Below are 19,368 nucleotides of genomic sequence, written 5' to 3'. Positions count from 1 at the left end.
TATATATATATATATATACAATGTACAAATAGTTAAAGGACACAAGATAAAATAAATAAGCATAAATATGGGTTGTATTTACAATGGTGTTTGTTCTTCACTGGTTGCCCTTTTCTCGTGGCAACAGGTCACAAATCTTGCTGCTGTGATGGCACACTGTGGAATTTCACCCAGTAGATATGGGAGTTTATCAAAATTGGATTTGTTTTCGAATTCTTTGTGAATCTGTGTGATCTGGGGGAAATATGTCTCTCTAATATGGTCATACATTGGGCAGGAGGTTAGGAAGTGCAGCTCAGTTTCCACCTCATTTTGTGGGCAGTGAGCACATAGCCTGTCTTCTCTTGAGAGCCATGTCTGTCTACGGCGGCCTTTCTCAATTGCAAGGCTATGCTCACTGAGTCTGTACATAGTCAAAGCTTTCCTTAATTTTGGGTCAGTCACAGTGGTCAGGTATTCTGCCGCTGTGTACTCTCTGTTTAGGGCCAAATAGCATTCTAGTTTGCTCTGTTTTTTTGTTAATTCTTTCCAATGTGTTAAGTAATTATCTTTTTGTTTTCTCACGATTTGGTTGGGTCTAATTGTGCTGTTGTCCTGGGGCTCTGTAGGGTGTGCTTGTGTTTGTGAACAGAGCCCCAGGACCAGCTTGCTTAGGGGACTCTTCTCCAGGTTCATCTCTCTGTAGGTGATGGCTTTGTTATGGAAGGTTTGTGAATCGCTTCCTTTTAGGTGGTTGTAGAATTTAATGGCTCTTTTATGGATTTTGATAATTAGTGGGTATCGGCCTAATTCTGCTCTGCATGCATTATTTGGTGTTTTACGTTGTACACGGAGGATATTTTTGCAGAATTCTGCGTGCAGAGTCTCAATTTGGTGTTTGTCCCATTTTGTGAAGTCTTGGTTGGTGAGCGGACCCCAGACCTCACAACCATAAAGGGCAATGGGCTCTATGACTGATTCAAGTATTTTTAGCCAAATCCTCTCTCTCTCTCCCTCTTTTTCTCTCCCTACCCCTACACTCGTCCTCCTCTCTCTCTCTCCCTCTTTTTCTCTCCCTACCCCTACACTCGTCCTCCTCTCTCTCTCTCCCTCTTTTTCTCTCCCTACCCCTACACTCGTCCTCCTCTCTCTCTCTCCCTCTTTTTCTCTCCCTACCCCTACACTCATCCTCCTCTCTCTCTATCCCTCTTTTTCTCTCCCTACCCCTACACTCGTCCTCCTCTCTCTCTCTCTCCCTACCCCTACACTCGTCCTCCTCTCTCTCTCTCCCTCTCTTTCCCTCCGTTCCTCCTCTCTTCTCTCCTTCTCCCAGGTATGCCTGCCATGCTGTTGGTATCAGTGTTGGGCAGAAAGGGCCCAGCCTCTGTCAAGGTGGCCAACGTTGTCTTGGTGACAGTGTCAGGGTCAGAGCTCGTAAGTGGGGCCCTGGAAGACATGGGCAACGGGGAGTTCCTAGTTACGGTAACCAAGGTCCCTGCGGGGGAGTTTGTGGTGCTGCTGAACGGGACAGATGTGGTCTCCTCTACCGTGTTCCAGAGACAGTCCACCACTCAGATGTCCGTCTCCAAGGTTACCATCAAGGTAAGTTTACATTGAAAATGCCTTTCATTTGTAAATGGTGAAGGAGTCTATACTGCATGTTGGGATAGTGTTAGACAAAAACCATGGTCATAGACAATTATAGACCATATCAGAAAGAAAAACGTGACTGACTATTACTCCCTAAACATGTAGTACTGTGGGGCTACTTACAAATTACAACATGGACTTTCTAAGCACAGAAATGTGTCTCTGTAAATGAGCCAACAAACAAACTGCACATTTAAAAAAGTGGACCTCACAACAACTACTCAACAATTCCTCTTTCTTGTTCTTCTTGTCTTCTCAGGCCGTGGTGGACAGAAGCATGGAGCCTGGTAAACCCTTCACCCTTCCCTTCACCGTCATGACCGACGCCACTGGAGGCAGCTACAAAATCAGTGCCAGAAACGACCGAGACTTCAAAATGAACGTCCCTGGCAGGTAGGGATCAGGGCTGGAATATCCTGAGACTGGTCCCAGATCTGTTTGTATGGTCTTTTGTATGGTTATCTGTTCAAAAACAGCTTCTCTATGCTGGCAAAATGACTCAACATGACTAATTATTGTCCTCTCTTGGCATCACTTGTATTGACACTTAATGCTAACCCATTGCCTCTGCTAACTTATCAGCATCGCTGTGACCACCGGAGGAAACGCCACCGGTGAACTGACCATCACGGTGCCCGCCAACACCCCCTCAGGAACAGACGTCACCCTGACCATCGAGGCTGTGGCCCCCGGGGCGTCCGACTCCAACTACGCCGTCCTGCGCCTCTCTGTCGTCACCAAGGTAACCTCAGATATGTAGATATATCTACACTGAGTGTAAAAAAACATTAAGAACACCTGGTATTTCCATGATATAGACTGAGCAGATGAATCAAGGTGAAAGCTATGATCCCTTATTGATGTCACTTGTTAAATCGACTTCAATCAGTGTAAATGAAGGGGAGGAGACAGGTTAGAAGGACTCATAAGCCTTGAGACAATTGAGACATGGATTGTGTATGTGTGTCGTTCAGAGGGTGGAGACAAAATATTTAAGTGCCTATGAGTGGGTTATGGTAGTAGGTGCCAGGCGCATTGGTTTGTGTCAAAAACTGCAATGCTGCTGGGTTTTTTACGCTCAACAGTTTCCTGTGTGTATCAAGAATGGTCCACCACCCAAAGGACATCCAGCCACCTTGACACAACTGTGGGAAGCATTGGAGTCAACATGGGCCAGCATCCCTGTGGAACACTTTCAACACCTTGTAGAGTACATGGGGGGGCGTAATATTAGGAAGGTGTTCTTAATGTTTTGTACACTCAGTGTATATACAAATAGATTTAGTAGATATGCTAGAATGTGGATATATAAAGATACACTAGAGAGCTGACAGGCCTATAAGGTCTGTCTCCACTATATGGGCCCGTCTCCACTCTATGGGCCCGTCTCCACTATATGGGCCATCTCCACTCTATGGGCCATCTCCACTCTATGGGCCATCTCCACTCTATGGGCCATCTCCACTCTATGGGCCATCTCCACTCTATGGGCCGTCTCCACTCTATGGGCCCGTCTCCACTCTATGGGCCCGTCTCCACATGGGCCGTCTCCACTCTATGGGCCCGTCATCTATGGGCCCACTCTATGGGCCATCTCCACTCTATGGGCCATCTCCACTCTATGGGCCATCTCCACTCTATGGGCCATCTCCACTCTATGGGCCGTCTCCACTCTATGGGCCCGTCTCCACTCTATGGGCCCGTCTCCACTCTATGGGCCATCTCCACTCTATGGGCCCGTCTCCACTCTATGGGCCCGTCTCCACTCTATGGGCCCGTCTCCACTCTATGGGCCGTCTCCACTCTATGGGCCCGTCTCCACTCTATGGGCCGTCTCCACTCTATGGGCCATCTCCACTCTATGGGCCATCTCCACTCTATGGGCCATCTCCACTCTATGGGCCATCTCCACTCTATGGGCCGTCTCCACTCTATGGGCCCGTCTCCACTCTATGGGCCCGTCTCCACTCTATGGGCCATCTCCACTCTATGGGCCATCTCCACTCTATGGGCCGTCTCCACTCTATGGGCCCGTCTCCACTCTATGGGCCCGTCTCCACTCTATGGGCCGTCTCCACTCTATGGGCCCGTCTCCACTCTATGGGCCGTCTCCACTCTATGGGCCGTCTCCACTCTATGGGCCCGTCTCCACTCTATGGGCCCGTCTCCACTCTATGGGCCGTCTCCACTCTATGGGCCCGTCTCCACTCTATGGGCCCGTCTCCACTCTATGGGACATCTCCACTCTATGGGCCATCTCCACTCTATGGGCCATCTCCACTCTATGGGCCATCTCCACTCTATGGGCCATCTCCACTCTATGGGCCATCTCCACTCTATGGGCCGTCTCCACTCTATGGGCCCGTCTCCACTCTATGGGCCCGTCTCCACTCTATGGGCCCGTCTCCACCGTATGGGCCCGTCTCCACCGTATGGGCCCGTCTCAAATCAAATCAAATTTATTTATATATCCCTTCGTACATCAGCTGATATCTCAAAGTGCTGTACAGAAACCCAGCCTAAAACCCCAAACAGCAAGCAATGCAGGTGTAGAAGCACGGTGGCTAGGAAAAACTCCCTAGAAAGGCCAAAACCTAGGAAGAAACCTAGAGAGGAACCAGGCTATGTGGGGTGGCCAGTCCTCTTCTGGCTGTGCCGGGTGGAGATTATAACAGAACATGGCCAAGATGTTCAAATGTTCATAAATGACCAGCATGGTCGAATAATAATAAGGCAGAACAGTTGAAACTGGAGCAGCAGCACAGTCAGGTGGACTGGGGACAGCAAGGAGTCATCATGTCAGGTCGTCCTGGGGCACGGTCTTTGGGCTCTCCACCGTATGGGCCCGTCTCCACTGTATGGGCCCGTCTCCACCGTATGGGCCCATCTCCACTGTATGGGCCCGTCCACTTCTAAATAGCCTCCTTTCCTCATCTCTTCTCCCTCTTCACCATGATTACTCACTCTCTCTCTCTCTTTTCTGCAGGTGACAGATTTCACCCCTCCCCAGTGTGAGGTGGTCATTGTCTCATCGGTCGACTGCCCAGCTGACCCAGCATTCTGTAACTCTGCCTTCTGGCAGCTCTCTGCCAACCTGACAGACGGCGTCAATGGCACGGGCATCACCAGCCTCAAACACCGCCAGGGAGCAGGCAGCCTCACCCACACGGATCTGAAGCAGACGGTTGTTGCAGCAACATTCAACGCTTCGTGCTGCTCTCTGACAGTGGAGCTGGTGGCGGTGGACAAAGCCATGAATGTCGGCACCTGTCTATACACCACCAAGGTAACCTGGCATCAGAGGAGGCTGGTGAGGGGAGGACGGCTCATAACAGTGGCTGAAATTGAGTGAATGGAATGTTGTCAAATACATGGAAACCATAGAAACGACGTGTTTGATATCGTTCCAGCCATTACTATGAGCCGTCCTCCCCAATTAAGGAGCCACCTGGGGGTGTGGCTCAATGTGGGTGTGTTGTGTTCGCTATATCGTATCCTGACAGCAATTGTTGTTTGTCCCTCGAGTCACAGTCTCAAACAGGCCACAGTACATTGGGTGACGAATTGCTTGGCAACCGCGTGATGTGTTTGGTCAAGAATCCCGTGCGCTGAGCGTAATCAAAGAGAAAGAGGTGAAGAGAGGGATAACTGGTCCCAAAATCTGTTTACTCTGGCAGGTGGCGGTTTTTGTTGTGTTCACTCACCAATTTAGGAGTTTTTGTATGGAGGTCAATAAGTGTTGAATTTGATTAACAGAAAATGTAATGGCTTATTTGCTACATGTGGCTTATTTGATCTACTCTAAGTTTTACAGTGATTAGTTTATGAGTGTACTGTTATAAGTAGGACATGTGACATCTCTGCAACTTTGAGAAAAAACACTTTGTATCGGAGTTGTGTCTGGTCGTCACAAGTTACCACAGCCACAAAGTCATAAACTCTGCCAATTTCTACAATTTATCTTCCTAACATAATATATCTTAACCTTAAGCACACTGCTAACCGTGCTAGTGTGCTAAAGTCCAACCTCGTAACATAAATGGAGGAACCAAAACCTGTAAATGGCAGGTGCTTGACAGCCCGCCGTTCTGTTTCGTGGACAAAGAATCTCATTGTTAGGGCGGAGACATAAGCATCATCATATATCCATATCTCTGATGAAAGTTGTTTGATGCTAACCGTAGCTCACGAATGTGAAGATGTTTGAGTTGGAGAAAATTACAAGCCTTTTATTTTTTTAAATTAATTTAAAAAACAAATTCTTTCAACAGAAAGCATTTGTGACAATAGATTGTTGTATGAACAATTCCAAAGCTCTGCATGCTAATGGTTAGATCGGCTGTGAAATAATTGTGCGGCAGCACAACTGGCACCTGTACTCTGTATAATTAGTGTCAACTGTGATTAGACTGTGCCTGGCAGTGGTCCCGTGTAGGCTAGAGATTTGAAATCAAAACCCAACCCTCAGGTAAAAAGCCATGACCTCAATTACTCATCTCTGTTTTGATCAAAACTGACTCTATGACCAAAATGATCCTATTTACACTTTGTAGTCAATAGGCGAGTTCTATTGATCCAGGTTCATTCGACCAAAATGAATAATAATTGTGAAGGTATGCAGGGCATGTGATTCTAACAGCTTGCTAAATCTATATTTCAACTATAAAAAATAATGTTTCTTTGCAGGATACTTGTCCTGACTTTCCAGAATCCCTGAATTGCTTCGCCTTGATTTTCTGATTGGCTGGATACAAGTTTCAACATCCAACTATTTCAGATCTACTAGAGTGCAAGTTTCATCATGGCGCTGACTGTGGCGACACGTTGGCACATTAGAATGATTAGAATATGCCAGATATGAGTCAATTCTTGCATTCTGTCCATGCAGGCGTTTGCAGGCTCCCTGAGACATGAACCAGATAGGTGGGAGGGCAAACAGGCTGTCTGCAGTTCATTCATCCATTTCCCTAAATGGATCAACTCAACTACTTTATTATTTTAACCAACACTAGGTTTTTAGCAAAAAAGTTGTTGTAGGTGTGACGTCATTCCGTCCATCTTTTTTTATTGACAAGACCTTCAGTGGAAACGCACTGTAGCAGGCATCTATTTTCTATGCAAATTGCCAAAAAAGATATCTGGACAAGGCGTCATTGTAAATAAGAATTTGTTCTTAACTGACTTACCTAGTTAAATAATATGTATATATTGTTTAATAAAACATGTATTTGACTAATAGTGATGCCTTGTAGGCCATTTTCAACCAAGTAAGTATTTTTTTGAGTTCAGCTCCTCTTTAAGAGTGTTGAAGCTCAGCCGCACAAGTACTCTGGTGGTCAGAGAAAGTGCTACCAAATCTCTGGGCCAGAATTAGACTGATAGAACCCAAGTCTCTCTTTCTCCTCATCACTTAATCTCCCCCCCCCATTGCAGGTGACAGATGTCACCCCTCCCCAGTGTGAGGTGGTCAGCGTCTCGGTGGTCGACTGCCCAGCTGACCCAGCAGCCTGCAGCTCCGCCTTCTGGCAGCTCTCTGCCAACCTGACAGACGGTGTCAATGGCACGGGCATCACCAGCCTCACACACCTCCAGGGCGCAGGCAGCCTCACCCACACGGATCTGAAGCAGACGGTTGTTGCAGCAACGTTCAACGCTTCGTGCTGCTCTCTGACCGTGGAGCTGGTGGCGGTGGACAAAGCCATGAATGTCGGCACCTGTCGGTTTTCCATCGTCCGCAACGCAGGACCGCCCTCCATCGCTCTGTCCCTCCCACTGTTGGTGTGTCTGCTGGTCTCTGCCCTCTTCACTACATCCCTCAGAGACCTACTTATCTGATCTAATGCTGCATTCATAACCAAGTGGGAATCTGTCATTTAAACGTTGTGAAGTGCATTCACATGCTTAGAACTTGTTGGGAAACACTGATTTGGCTCATGGCCAACCAGCTGAGACAAACATAAACACAAAGTACAGCCATCATGCTTGTCAACTAATTATAGTTTTCAAAAGCCATATCAGATTAGATCGATAGATAAATAGATTGCTTTTAATAAGGTTTCGTTGCATTTAACTGCTGAAAATACTGTTATTGAGTTAATTTCCTTAGCAGGTGACATCAGAGGTCAGCATTTGGGAGAAGTTGTAGCTCAGGGGTGATAGACTAGACCAGTTGGAGGGGCATTCAAGTGGATTTTCCTTTGTCTTTTGTGGTAAATGCCACCTTCCCACTTGGTTAAGGTAATAGGGTAAGGCTCATGTGTTGACTGCCTTCCCGACACTGCCTCTTAATGTTAACGGTTACGTTCCAGGCCGACCATATTGCAGACATTGCATTGCATCAACAACTGCTTTGCGTGATGCATCATTGTCGGTGAAATGATGCATCAGATTGCTATGTGATGTGGGAAGCTGATCTGTTGAAACACCTATCCACGTGTGAACTCTGCCTTCCTGACACTGCCTCTTAATGCTAAATGATGCATCAGATTGCTATGTGATGTGGGAAGCTGATCTGTTGAAACACCTATCCACGTGTGAACTCTGCCTTCCTGACACTGCCTCTTAATGCTAAATGATGCATCAGATTGCTATGTGATGTGTGAACTCTGGCAGGCGTCTGCAAGGTAGTCAGCCTGAAACATGGCCAAAGCCACAGTGAAAATGAATGTCCCTTTTGTAACAAACTGCCAACAGTCTCTCTCTCTCTAGGCACTTTCTCAACGTGTCATTTGCAATGTAAGATGTTTTCATTTTTGTAATATAATGTAAGTCTTTAGTTTACATCTGTCATGAATAAAACATCTCTGCTTTCCTACTGACTCTGTATTATAACAAAACAAATAACCTGAGGTAGTTTAGTAGCAATGTGAATTCTGATTTCACATATCAGTGAAACTAAATAGTGGTCAGTCTGCTTGACTAGGCTAGTAGTTTAGTGCTCAGGACACAGTTTAGGACACAGTTTAGGACACAGTTTAGGACACAGTTTAGGACACAGTTTAGGACACAGCTTAGAGTAAATGATGCTTTGACATGCACACATCCCACCCTAAGGGAGCAGCAGCATAAGTGGCATAATGAAGAAATCCCCATCAAAATCCATCTGTTTAAACTAAAGATATGTGTTTTTTGCGTGGTCTGCTTCTCAATCTGCCAATGTCCTCATGTGTGGTGGAAGGTAACACCTACAGGGGTGTTTTTCAGACCAGCAGACATCCCAAAAATCGGTCTTCTCACGAAAACATTTGTAGCGTCCAAACAGTTTGGGTTACAAACCAGTGGCGGTCAATGACGTTTAAGACGATGCCTTATTTCTATTACAACATATTTGATAACTGTCATTCATATTTCATTCACCCAGTTCATGTAACAGCGATAGGTTTAGGCTACTACGGTCGTGGCCAAAAGTTTTGAGAATGACACAAATATTAATTTTCACAAAGTCTGCTGCCTCAGTTTGTATGACGGCAATTTGCATATACTCCAGAATGCTATGAAGAGTGATCAGATGAATGACAATTAATTGCAAAGTCCCTCTTTGCCATGCAAATGAACTGGGGAGTGGGCTCACTCACAATTTTGCCCAAGAATAAAGAATGGTACCAACACATCGTCCGAGAGCAACTTCTCCTAACCATCCAGGAACAGTTTGGTGACGAACAATGCCTTTTCCAGGATAATGGAGCACCTTGCCATAAGGCAAAAGTGATAACTAAGTGGCTCGGGAACAAAACATTGATATTTTGAGTCCATGGCCAGGAAACTCCCCAGACCTTAATCCCATTGAGAACTTGTGGTCAATCCTCAAGAGGCAGGTGGACAAACAAAAACCCACATATTCTGACAAACTCCAAGCATTGATTATGCAACAATGGGCTGCCACCAGTCAGGATGTGGCCCAGAAGTTAATTGACAGCATGCCAGCGTGGATTGCAGAGGTCTTGAAAAAGAAGGGTCAACACTGCAAATATTGACTCTTTGCATAAACTTCATGTAATTCTCAATAAAAGCCGTTGACACTTATGAAATGCTTGCAATTATACTTCAGTATTCCATAGCAACAACTGACAAAAATATCTTAAGACATTGAAGCAGCAAACTTTGTGAAAATTAATTTTTGTGTCATTCTCAAAACTTTTGGCCACGACTGTACATGATACTAACATTTTCCCTGTCATTAGTCCAACATTTGCAAACAATATTTTCTATTGGACAAATTCAGGTATGTTTATCTCCGTTTTGTTCCATTTGCTTCCATTTAAGAAACGTTTTTCAACAGAATCGGCTGAATGAATACACCCCTGAACACATAGTTCACTTTCATAGCAGCCATGTTGTATTCCTTCTCACATCTATGCGCTCTCCTCCTCTCACCTCTTCCCTTCGCTTGTGGACTTCAATGCACAACACATCAGCTATATGTAACCAAGCGAATAAAAACCTTTCTAAGCCGAAACGCTACACACAGCCTACACCGTTGTCACCATATTAACTAAAGTCATGTCATAGCATAGCTAATATAACTAACACTTTAGTAAAATCGCTACAATCATGCAGTAATGTTACAATGTACAGTCAGTAAGCAATTATACCGGCGGGCCTCGGTGGAAATACATTAGTAACACCAAAATATTACCTTAACTTGGAAGAGTTCCAGTGTTGTGTTAAAGTCATCGCCAGCTAGTTAACATAGCATCTGCCATTCAGTAGGCTAATCTAGCTTGCTGCATTTGCAAGCTAAGTGAAACTGAAAAAAAATTACTCTCTATTTATCTCTTGCTTCTCCTTCATTTTGGAATAAATTAATGTGTTCAAAACTGTTCAACTACTGTCTTTCTCTCTCTTTGAGTCAACTATACACAACATTTTATGCACTGCAGTGCTAGCTAGCTGTAGCTTATGCTTTCAGTACTAGATATATTCTCTGATCCTTTAATTGGGTGGACAACATGCTGCAAGAGCAGTGATAGGTCCTCCGGAAGTTGTCATAATTACTGTGTAAGTCTATGGTAGGGGGTGAGAACCATGAGCCTCCTAGGTTTTGTATTGAAGTCAATGTACCCAGAGGACGGAAACAAGCTGTCCTCTGGCTACATCATGTGCGACCCTACAGACTGCTCGAGGCTACTGTTGACCTTATTTGCAAAATAGTGTGTGTTAATCTATTATTTGGTGACGTGATTATATTTAGTATTGTTTTATCTAAAAAATACATATTTTTTTATGTTTTACAATTTAAAATGTATTTAATTCACTGAGGAGCCTCCACTGCTACAAACTAATATGATCCACCATCAAACGGCGAGACTCTCAGACATTTCTGTTGTTTTGCTCTACAAACAAACACCCATAAGCCTTATCAGAAGGTAACCTGGTACCAGTTTCAAAACTGAATGTGAAATATATATGGAAGCACACTAGTGCCAAAAAAAGGGGTTATGCCACATTCACATGCCAGTCGGAATTAGGAAACTCCGACATTTGAGACTTGCTAAATCGTTGATCACAGCATGTGATTAACTGCAACCAGTTAGAACATTTCAGAATTTCCTAGTTCCGACTAGCACGTGAACACAACATCAAATTTGGGTTAAAACACCATTTCTTGAGCTTTCTTATAATACAACCTGGGTTTTTCAATGTTTGAATACTTTCTGTTTGGCATGATTATTTTGTATCTTATTTGTCACCATATATGAACAAGAATAACATGCGTGGGCCCTGGTGACCCTGATAAGATACAGGCATCCTTCCTAACTCAGTTGCTGGAGAGGAAGGAAACAGCTCAGGCCAATGGTGACTTTAAAACAGTTACATAGTTTAATGGCTGTGAAAGGAGAAAACTGAGGATAGATCAACAACGTTGTAGTTACTCCACAATACTAACCTAAATGACAGAGTGAAAAGGAAACCTGTAAAGAAACAAATATTACAAAACTGTATTTGTCCTGAATACAAAGCCCTATGTTTGGGGCAAATCCCGAAACAACTCATCACTGAGTACCACTCTTCATATTTTCAAGCATGGTGGTAGCTTCATCACGTTATGGGTATGCTCGTCATCGGCAAGGACTTGGGAGTTTTTTAGGATAGAAATAAATGGAATAGAGCTAAACACAGGCAAAATCCTAGAGAAAAACCTAGTTTTCTGCTTTCCAACAGACACTGGGAGAAAAATTCTGCTTTCAGCAGGACAATAACCTAAAACACACTGGAGTTGCTTACCAAGACGACATTGAATGTTCTTAAATCTACATGAAAATCTATGGCAAGACTTGAAAATGGCTGTCTAGCAATGATCAACAATCAGCTTGACAGAGCTTGAAGAATTGTAAAATATAATATATAAATATTGTACAATCCAGCTGTGCGAAGCTCTTAGAGACTTACCCAGAAAGACTCACAGTTGTAATCACTGCCAAAGGTGATTATAATAATGTATTGACTCAGGGGTGTGAATACTTATGTAAATGAGATATTTAGGCTTTAACACAACAAAATGTGGAATAAGTCAAGGGGTATGAATACTTTCTGAAAACACTGTAGATGTCCAACTGCCATTAGTTGATATGAGAAATAATACATTTCCAACATAGAAGCACAATAGCCAAACCAAAATATGAACTTTAATTGGTTCTTGCTAACTGACCCAGAGAGATGAGACAGATTTATTTTCAGTATAAGTAGCAAATCTGATATTGCAATGTCATAGGGTGCCTATCTTAGACGGTTTAAACTTTCAAATGACTGATAGTGTTGGGCCCAACATGTGCCTGGACGTTGAGACAGTGCACCCTCCCAAGCATATCTAATAGCTCTGAAAAATGAAAGTTATGTCCTACCTCATCCCCATACTGGTATTTATTTATTTATTTTGCTCCTTTGCACCCCAGTGTCTGTACCTGCACATTCATCTTCTGCCGATCTACCACTCCAGTGTTTAATTGCTATATTGTAATTACTTCGCCACCATGGCCTATTTATTTCCTTAACTTACCTCATTTGCACCCACTGTATATAGACTTTTTGTTTTCTTTTGTTCTACTGTATTATTGACTATGTTTTGTTTATTCCATGTGTCGAATTGCTACGCTTTATCTTGGCCAGGTCGCAGTTGTAAATGAGAACTTGTTCTCAACTAGCCTACCTGGTTAAATAAAGGTGAAATAAAAAAATGTCTGGTTTAAACGTTCAACAGCACTGAATAAGTTAAACCCTAGAATAAAATTAAAGCTGGACCGATGGTGTTAGTGATGTTGCTGTGGCAACACCCAACTGCTCCAAAACTGTAGGCGGTTGCGGTTGTGTTGGTGGTGCGGCCGGTGGTCCTGTAGGCCTAGCTGGTTGTGTTGAGGGCACTGCTATTGGACGAGCTACAGGTAGAACGTCTGTGAAGGACTGCGATGGTGATGATTGGGGTGGACGAGGGGGTACGGGGCTGTGTATCCTGAAGAGGGGTTCTGGGTAACCCGGAGAGGACAGGTGGAAGGCGCTCTGACGATGCTGCTGTCGACTTCACCGTTACGGTCGACTGGACAGTTTCTTTGACAGAGTAGTTACCGTGGACTGGACCAATACAGCAGACAGGACAGATGATGTAGACTGGATAGTGGCTGCTGATTGAGGAGATGCTGTCTGGTGTAATGTTGATGGAGACTCTGCTGCTGGTATTACCAGTGACTGCTGTCCTGCTCCAGGGGCCTGGCCTGCACTGCCACTGGTAAACTCTCTGCCACTGGTAAACTCTCTGCCACTGGTAAACTCTCTGCCACTGGTAAACTCTCTGGTCCTGGGCTGGGATGGGCTGAGAGCCTGGGGGGCCTCCTGGGTGTCTGGATCTCCCTGGAAGACTGGGTGGTGGGAGGCCTTTCCTGGGTGTAACGGTTGATCAGGGCCCTGACGGCTCCAGGTGGGACCAGGGCTACAGAGGGACAGGACGGAGAAAGGTGGCGGGGATAGTGGAAAGCGAGAGACGCAGAGAGAGACAGAGAAAGAACAAAAGATAGAGAGAATAACAGTGGAGAGATAATTATAGATATTATTAGAGCCTGGTTCTCATTAAAATACTGTTTAATACATTGTAATAAGATGTGTGATTCAGAAGCAGGTCTCCCTAGTTCCTACCTCTGCCTGGTAATTCTCTGAGAGGTTGTCTGCGGACCAGAGTCGGGGGCCTGCCCCTTCCTTCTTCAGCAGTATGTACCCAGGGGAGTAGTCATCAGAATAGTCTGCCTCTTGATGGTGTGGGGGGGGGGATGGCACAATCAACCACAAAAGCTTAGGGTCATTGAAAACTCTGACAAAGACTGTGAGGCCGATGTACATAAGCTTAAATGAACAAGTGATACTAGCAAGCGCAGTGTGAAGGTTTCTCTTTTTTCTGGGTTCACCAACAACAGGTTGAGTATAGAGAGGTGGATGAATTGACAATACAGCACAAACAGATCTGGGACTTAGTCTAGTTGGGGACTCAGGCTAGAAGCCTGTCTTACCCAGTCCACCTCCTGTTTGATCAGAACAAAGGCCATCTGTGGGTTGCCCTCCTCGTCATACGCTCCACAGTGCAGCTCAGTCTCCTGGTCCTCCTCCCGCAGGTGCTGCTCCCCAGCCCGAGGTAAAGCCTGCTTTGTCAGAACTGAAAATACCAGACCAGAAGAGAGTTGTACTTAGGATAAAAGGCACAAAAAACACTCTGAGTTAAAGTTTAGAAACCAACTGATGTGACAGAACATTTCAACATCCTGTGTTGCAACCATACAAATAGAATCCCGTCAAATTGCCAGTGTTTGAGGTACGTTCTATTTAATCTATTTCTATGGTTGCAACATACCTACCATTTTGGGTGACATATAAATCCCTAGGTTATGAAGGGTCTCTTATCAGTCATTTATGAATGCATAATAGTATAGACTACAACTCTCAAAACGATATGTTCTGCCTAATATTGTAGTCTATACAAATTAAACGTAGCTACATGAAGTAGTTTTGGAAAAATTAGCTGTGATTCTACATGCTCAGCTAGCTAGTTATCAAGATGTGTATTCATGGGTGAGTAATTAGAACGTAGATAGATAGTTAGCTACAGTGGATAACGTTTACACCTCACCGCATTGAACGCCGATGTCACATTTTCCGATACGTGTTGCACTTTGACTCGGTCTGGGCTCTGTGGTTTTGGCGTTCACTTTCACCGGTCCATCTCTTCGTTATTTCATGGGATCGATGCCTCGATTTGAGGTCCTTGTTCTCTTTTTTTATTCTGGATATTTCGGCTCGCAGTTCCTCAATAGTTGTTTCGAAAAGTTTCATTGTCTCGGTGACTGCAGTATTCAATACACTCTCCATAACAGAGGCGAACTGAATTTGAAACCCTTCGTTCGACATGTGGGTGGCAGACATCTTCAACCAACACTCATATACATGTACAATCGATTATTATTTCGAATATAACTTACAAGATTGATCAGAACATGGCTTCTTCTTCTATGGACACGGCACACAGTGCTTTGTGTGACGCACTGAGTGGTGTGTAGATTTCCTGTAAATATTTTACACAATTTTATAAAAATAGCCGGATTATATTTTCAACCTTTTTTTTACAGTAAACGTGAGAACATGTAAAGGTTTTGTTCAAATAAAGACATCTCTCCAGAGAGGAGCGTAGTGTAGACTGTCCCACTACCAGATCCGTAGGTTTGTTTCTGGAAGTGCTATTGTTTTTTGGGAATGACTTCAGCAAAGATTTGTTATAACTAGACCAAGATAGACACAGCCTGTTGTTTCCAATGGGAACAAATTAGTCATAGTGGGCAGAACAAGGAAAGAGGTGGTTAGAGCCAATCACGAACTTGCAAGATCCTATTGGCGCGTTCTAGCATTTATCTGCATATTTCCGTTACTTCCCCCTCCTCGCCTTGACGTTTCTTGTAAACAACGTGATTTAAAAAAAACTTTCGCACATGGTACACTCTGTTCATAACATGAAATAGTTTGGGGAACAGAAAATTGTTTTGAGATCAAATTTCATCGACGAGCAAAATGTCGTTCCATATTCTCCCAATAACGGCCAGTAGAGTTCCTGTCACTACCATATTTGGTAGTGAATGGAAAGGCTAAGCGGATGCTTTACATTTTATACATCCGGTGAAATGTCTGTCTCATTGTTCTATCTGTGATTTTAGTGTTGGCTCAGTAACTATCAAACGCTAGTTACCTAACTGCCATAAGCTTGCGTTCTTTCAATGCCTATGGTATTTCTTTGTTCGAATATCCTCATACAGTAAATGCTACATCTTATATCTAGAAAGTATTAAAATTGTTATTAGGACCGTCATTGAAAGAGACAACATCCAACAGTAGCTAGCCTGCTAACGGTAGCTAGCTAGCTTCCTAGCCTTTTGCTGAGTTGGATCGTAACACTGGCCCACCTGAACAAAAGTACCTAAATGTTACGAACTCTTAACTGTAGCTAGCTACACATAGACAGTTTTCTATGATGTCTGAAGCCATCATAACCTTCCAGTCTCAGCTCTCCGGAGTCATGGAGACGGTATTCAAGGCCGCTATGTACGAGATCACCAGGCTGGTGGACGATAGCTTCATGAAGGAGATGTCCCGGAGCCGGGAGCAGGTCGAGTCACTGAAGAAGCGGCTGCAGTGGTCGGAGAACAGACGCAGGGATAGGGACAAAGAGCGAGACCGGAGGGGGAAGTGTGTGGACTGTGGGAGAGCTGACGAGGAAGCCGAGGAGAGAAGCTCTGGAACCTCACAGACAGGTGAAAAGAGAGACATCAAAACACATATCTACAATGTACAAAACATTAGGGACACCTGCTCTTTCCATGACCGACTAACCAGGGGAAAGCTATTTCCCCTAATTAATGTCACTTATTAAATCCACTTTAAGTGTCGATGAAAGGGGTGAGACAGGTTAAATATTAATTTTTAAGCCTTGAGACATGGATTGTGTATGTGTGCCATTCAGAGGGTGAATGGGCAAGACAAGATATTGAAGTGTCTTTGATGGGTATGGTAGTAGGTGCCAGGAACACTGGTTTGAGTGTGTCCAGAACTGCAATGCTGCTGGGTTTTTCATGCTCAACAGTTTTCCATGTGTATCAGGTCCACCACCCAAAGGATATCCAGCTAACTTCACACAACTGTGGGATGCATTGGAGTCAACATGGGCCAGCATCCCTGTGGAACGCTTTCAACACCTTCTAGACTCCATGCCCCAGACAAATTAATGCTGTTCTGAGGGAAAAATGGGGTTGCAAATCAATATATGTATGTATGTATATATACTATACATACAGTACCAGTCAAAAGTTTGGACACTCCTACTCATTTAAGGGTTTTTCTTTATTTCTTTTACTGTTTTCAACATTTTTGCATGATAGTGAAGACACCAAAACTATGAAATAACACATATGGAATCATGTAGTAACCAAAAAAGTGTTAAACAAATCAGAAAATATTTTATATTTGAGATTCTTCAAAGTAGCCACCCTTTGCCTTGATGACAGCTTTGCACACTCTTGGCATTCTCTCAACCAGCTTCACCTAGAATGCTTTTCCAACAGTCTTGAAGGAGTTCCCACGTGTGGTGAGCACTTGTTGGCTAATTTACCTTCACTCTACGGTTCAACTCATCCCAAACCATTTCTATTGGGTTGAGGTCGGGTGATTGTGTAGGCCAGGTTATCTGATGCAGCACTCCATCACTCTCCTTCTTGGTCAAATAGCCCTTTCTAAATTAATCACAGACAGTGTCACCAGCAAAGCACCATCATACCACCTCCTCCATGCTTCACGGTGGGAAGCACACATGCAGAGATCATACATTCACCTACTCCGCGTCTCACAAAGACACTGCGGTTGGAACCAAAACTCTCAAATTTGGACTCATCAGGCCAAAGAGCAGATTTCCACCAGTCTAATGTCCATTGCTTGTGTTTCTTTGCCCAAGCAAGTCTCTTCTTCTTATTGGTGTCCTTTAGTACTGTTTTTGCAGCAATTTGACCATTAATTCGCAGACGAGTAGGTAAACCACCACTACCCTCAGTATTATTGGCCAACATGCAATCATTTGAATTCAAACTGGATGATCTACGGCTAAGACTATCCTACCAACGGGACATTAAAAACTGTGGTATTTTATGTTTCACTGAGACATGGCTGAACGACGACACAGATAATTTAGAGCTGACCATCTTCTCCGTGCATCGGCAGGACAAAGCAGCTACGTCTGGGAAGACGGGGGGCGGGGGTCTGTGTCTATTTGTCAACTGCTGGTGCGCGATGTCTAATATTAAAGAAGTCTCGAGGTATTTCTCGACATAGGTAGAATACCTCATGATAAGCTGTATACCACATTATCTACCAAGAAAGTTCTCATCTATATTATTTGTTGCCGTCTATTTACCACCACAAACCGATGCTGGCACTAAGACCGCACTCAATGAGCTGTGTAAGGCCATAAGCAAACAAGACAATGCTCACCCAGAAGCAGCGCTCCTAGTGGCCGGGGACTTTAATGCTTTAATGCAGGCAAACTTAAATCCGTTTTACCTCATTTCTACCAGCATGTCCACATGTGCAAGTAGATGGAAATAAACTCTAGACCACCTTTACTCCACATACAGAGACGCATACAAAGCTCTCCCTCCATTTGGAAAATCTGACCATAATTCTATCCTCCTGATTCCTGCTTACAAGCAAAAACTAAAGCAGGAAGAACCAGGGACTCGCTCAATACGAAGTGGTCAGATGACAAGGATGCTACGCTACAGGACTGTTTTGCTAGCAAAGACTGGAATATGTTCCGGGATTCATCCAATGGCATTGAGGAGTATACCACCTCAGTCACCGGCTTCATCAATAAGTGCATTGACGATGTCGTCCTCACAGTGACCGTACATACATTCCCCAACCAGAAGCCATGGATTACAGGCAACATCCGCACCAAGCTTAAGGCTAGAGCTGCCGCTTTCAAGGAGCGGGACACTAATCCGGATGCTTATAAGAAATCTCGCTATGCCCTCAGACAAACCATCGAACAGGCAAAGCGTCAATACAGGACTGTGATTGAATCCTACTACACCGGCTCTGACGCTTGTCGGATGTGGCAGGGCTTGAAAAATATTACGGACTACAAGGGGAAACCCAGCCAGAAGCTAAATGCCTATCTGCTCGCTTCGAGGCAAGCAACACTGAAGCATTAACGAGAGCACCAGCTGTTCCGGACGACTGTGTGATCATGCTCTCCGTAGCGGATGTTAGCAAGACCTTTAAAAAGGTCAACATTCACAAACTCTCTGGGCCAGACGGAAAGGGAAGGTAACTTGCCTAAATTATTAGAGCCCCGTAGCACTCACGTCTGTAGCCATGAAGTGCTTTGAAAGGCTGGTCATGGCTCACATCAACACCATCATGCCGGAAACCCTAGACCCACTCCAATTTGCATACCACCCCCAGCAGATCCACAGATGATGCAATCACAATCCACACTGCCCTTTCCCACATGGACAAAAGGAACATCCTATGTGAGAATGCTGTTCATTGACTACAGCTCAAGCGTTCAATGCCATAGTGCCCACAAAGCACATCAAAACACCTCTAAACACCTCCTTCTGCAACTGGATCCTGGACTTCCTGACAGGGAGTAGTGGTGGTTTACCTACTCGTCGGCGAATTCATGGTCAAATTGCCACAAAGGAACCACTACTACAGGACACCGAT

At 44.5% G+C, this 19,368-nt stretch overlaps 2 protein-coding genes and 1 long non-coding RNA gene across 16 annotated transcripts in view; 2 read left to right on the top strand and 1 right to left on the bottom strand.

The window, feature by feature from the left end:
* Positions 1 to 8,440, top strand: part of LOC118372067 (von Willebrand factor A domain-containing protein 7-like) — a 71,460-nt gene extending 63,020 nt beyond the window's left edge. For all 12 annotated transcript variants that reach the window (XM_052508679.1, XM_052508680.1, XM_052508669.1 and 9 more), the window contains exons 15-19: positions 1,313 to 1,581; positions 1,889 to 2,022; positions 2,212 to 2,371; positions 4,616 to 4,915; positions 7,063 to 8,440. In XM_052508679.1, the coding sequence (XP_052364639.1) occupies positions 1,313 to 1,581; positions 1,889 to 2,022; positions 2,212 to 2,371; positions 4,616 to 4,915; positions 7,063 to 7,464 (1,265 nt within the window). In that variant the 3' untranslated portion in view covers positions 7,465 to 8,440. The remainder of the gene's footprint in view (positions 1 to 1,312; positions 1,582 to 1,888; positions 2,023 to 2,211; positions 2,372 to 4,615; positions 4,916 to 7,062) is intronic.
* Positions 8,441 to 11,425: 2,985 nt separating this feature from the next.
* LOC118372066 (uncharacterized) lies at positions 11,426 to 15,318 on the bottom strand. The gene is made up of 4 exons (XR_008117242.1): positions 14,735 to 15,318; positions 14,121 to 14,263; positions 13,753 to 13,862; positions 11,426 to 13,549 (listed from the first exon to the last, which is right to left on the bottom strand). It is a non-coding gene; the product is annotated as an uncharacterized LOC118372066 (long non-coding RNA).
* A 452-nt stretch (positions 15,319 to 15,770) lies between these two features.
* The window catches only part of LOC118372071 (zinc finger protein 135-like), a 95,524-nt gene continuing 91,926 nt past the window's right edge, over positions 15,771 to 19,368 (top strand). The window contains exon 1 of one of the 3 annotated variants that reach the window (XM_052508700.1): positions 15,771 to 16,258. In XM_052508700.1, coding sequence (XP_052364660.1) covers positions 16,121 to 16,258 — 138 coding nt within the window. In that variant the 5' untranslated portion in view covers positions 15,771 to 16,120. Of the gene's footprint in view, positions 16,404 to 19,368 lie in introns of all 3 variants that reach the window. The other 2 variants (XM_052508698.1, XM_052508748.1) reach the window with 2 other exon arrangements.

This window comes from Oncorhynchus keta, unplaced genomic scaffold (genome assembly GCF_023373465.1).
Source record: "Oncorhynchus keta strain PuntledgeMale-10-30-2019 unplaced genomic scaffold, Oket_V2 Un_contig_3860_pilon_pilon, whole genome shotgun sequence".
Taxonomy (NCBI): domain Eukaryota; kingdom Metazoa; phylum Chordata; class Actinopteri; order Salmoniformes; family Salmonidae; genus Oncorhynchus; species Oncorhynchus keta.
This window is presented reverse-complemented; position numbering and strand designations above follow the sequence as displayed.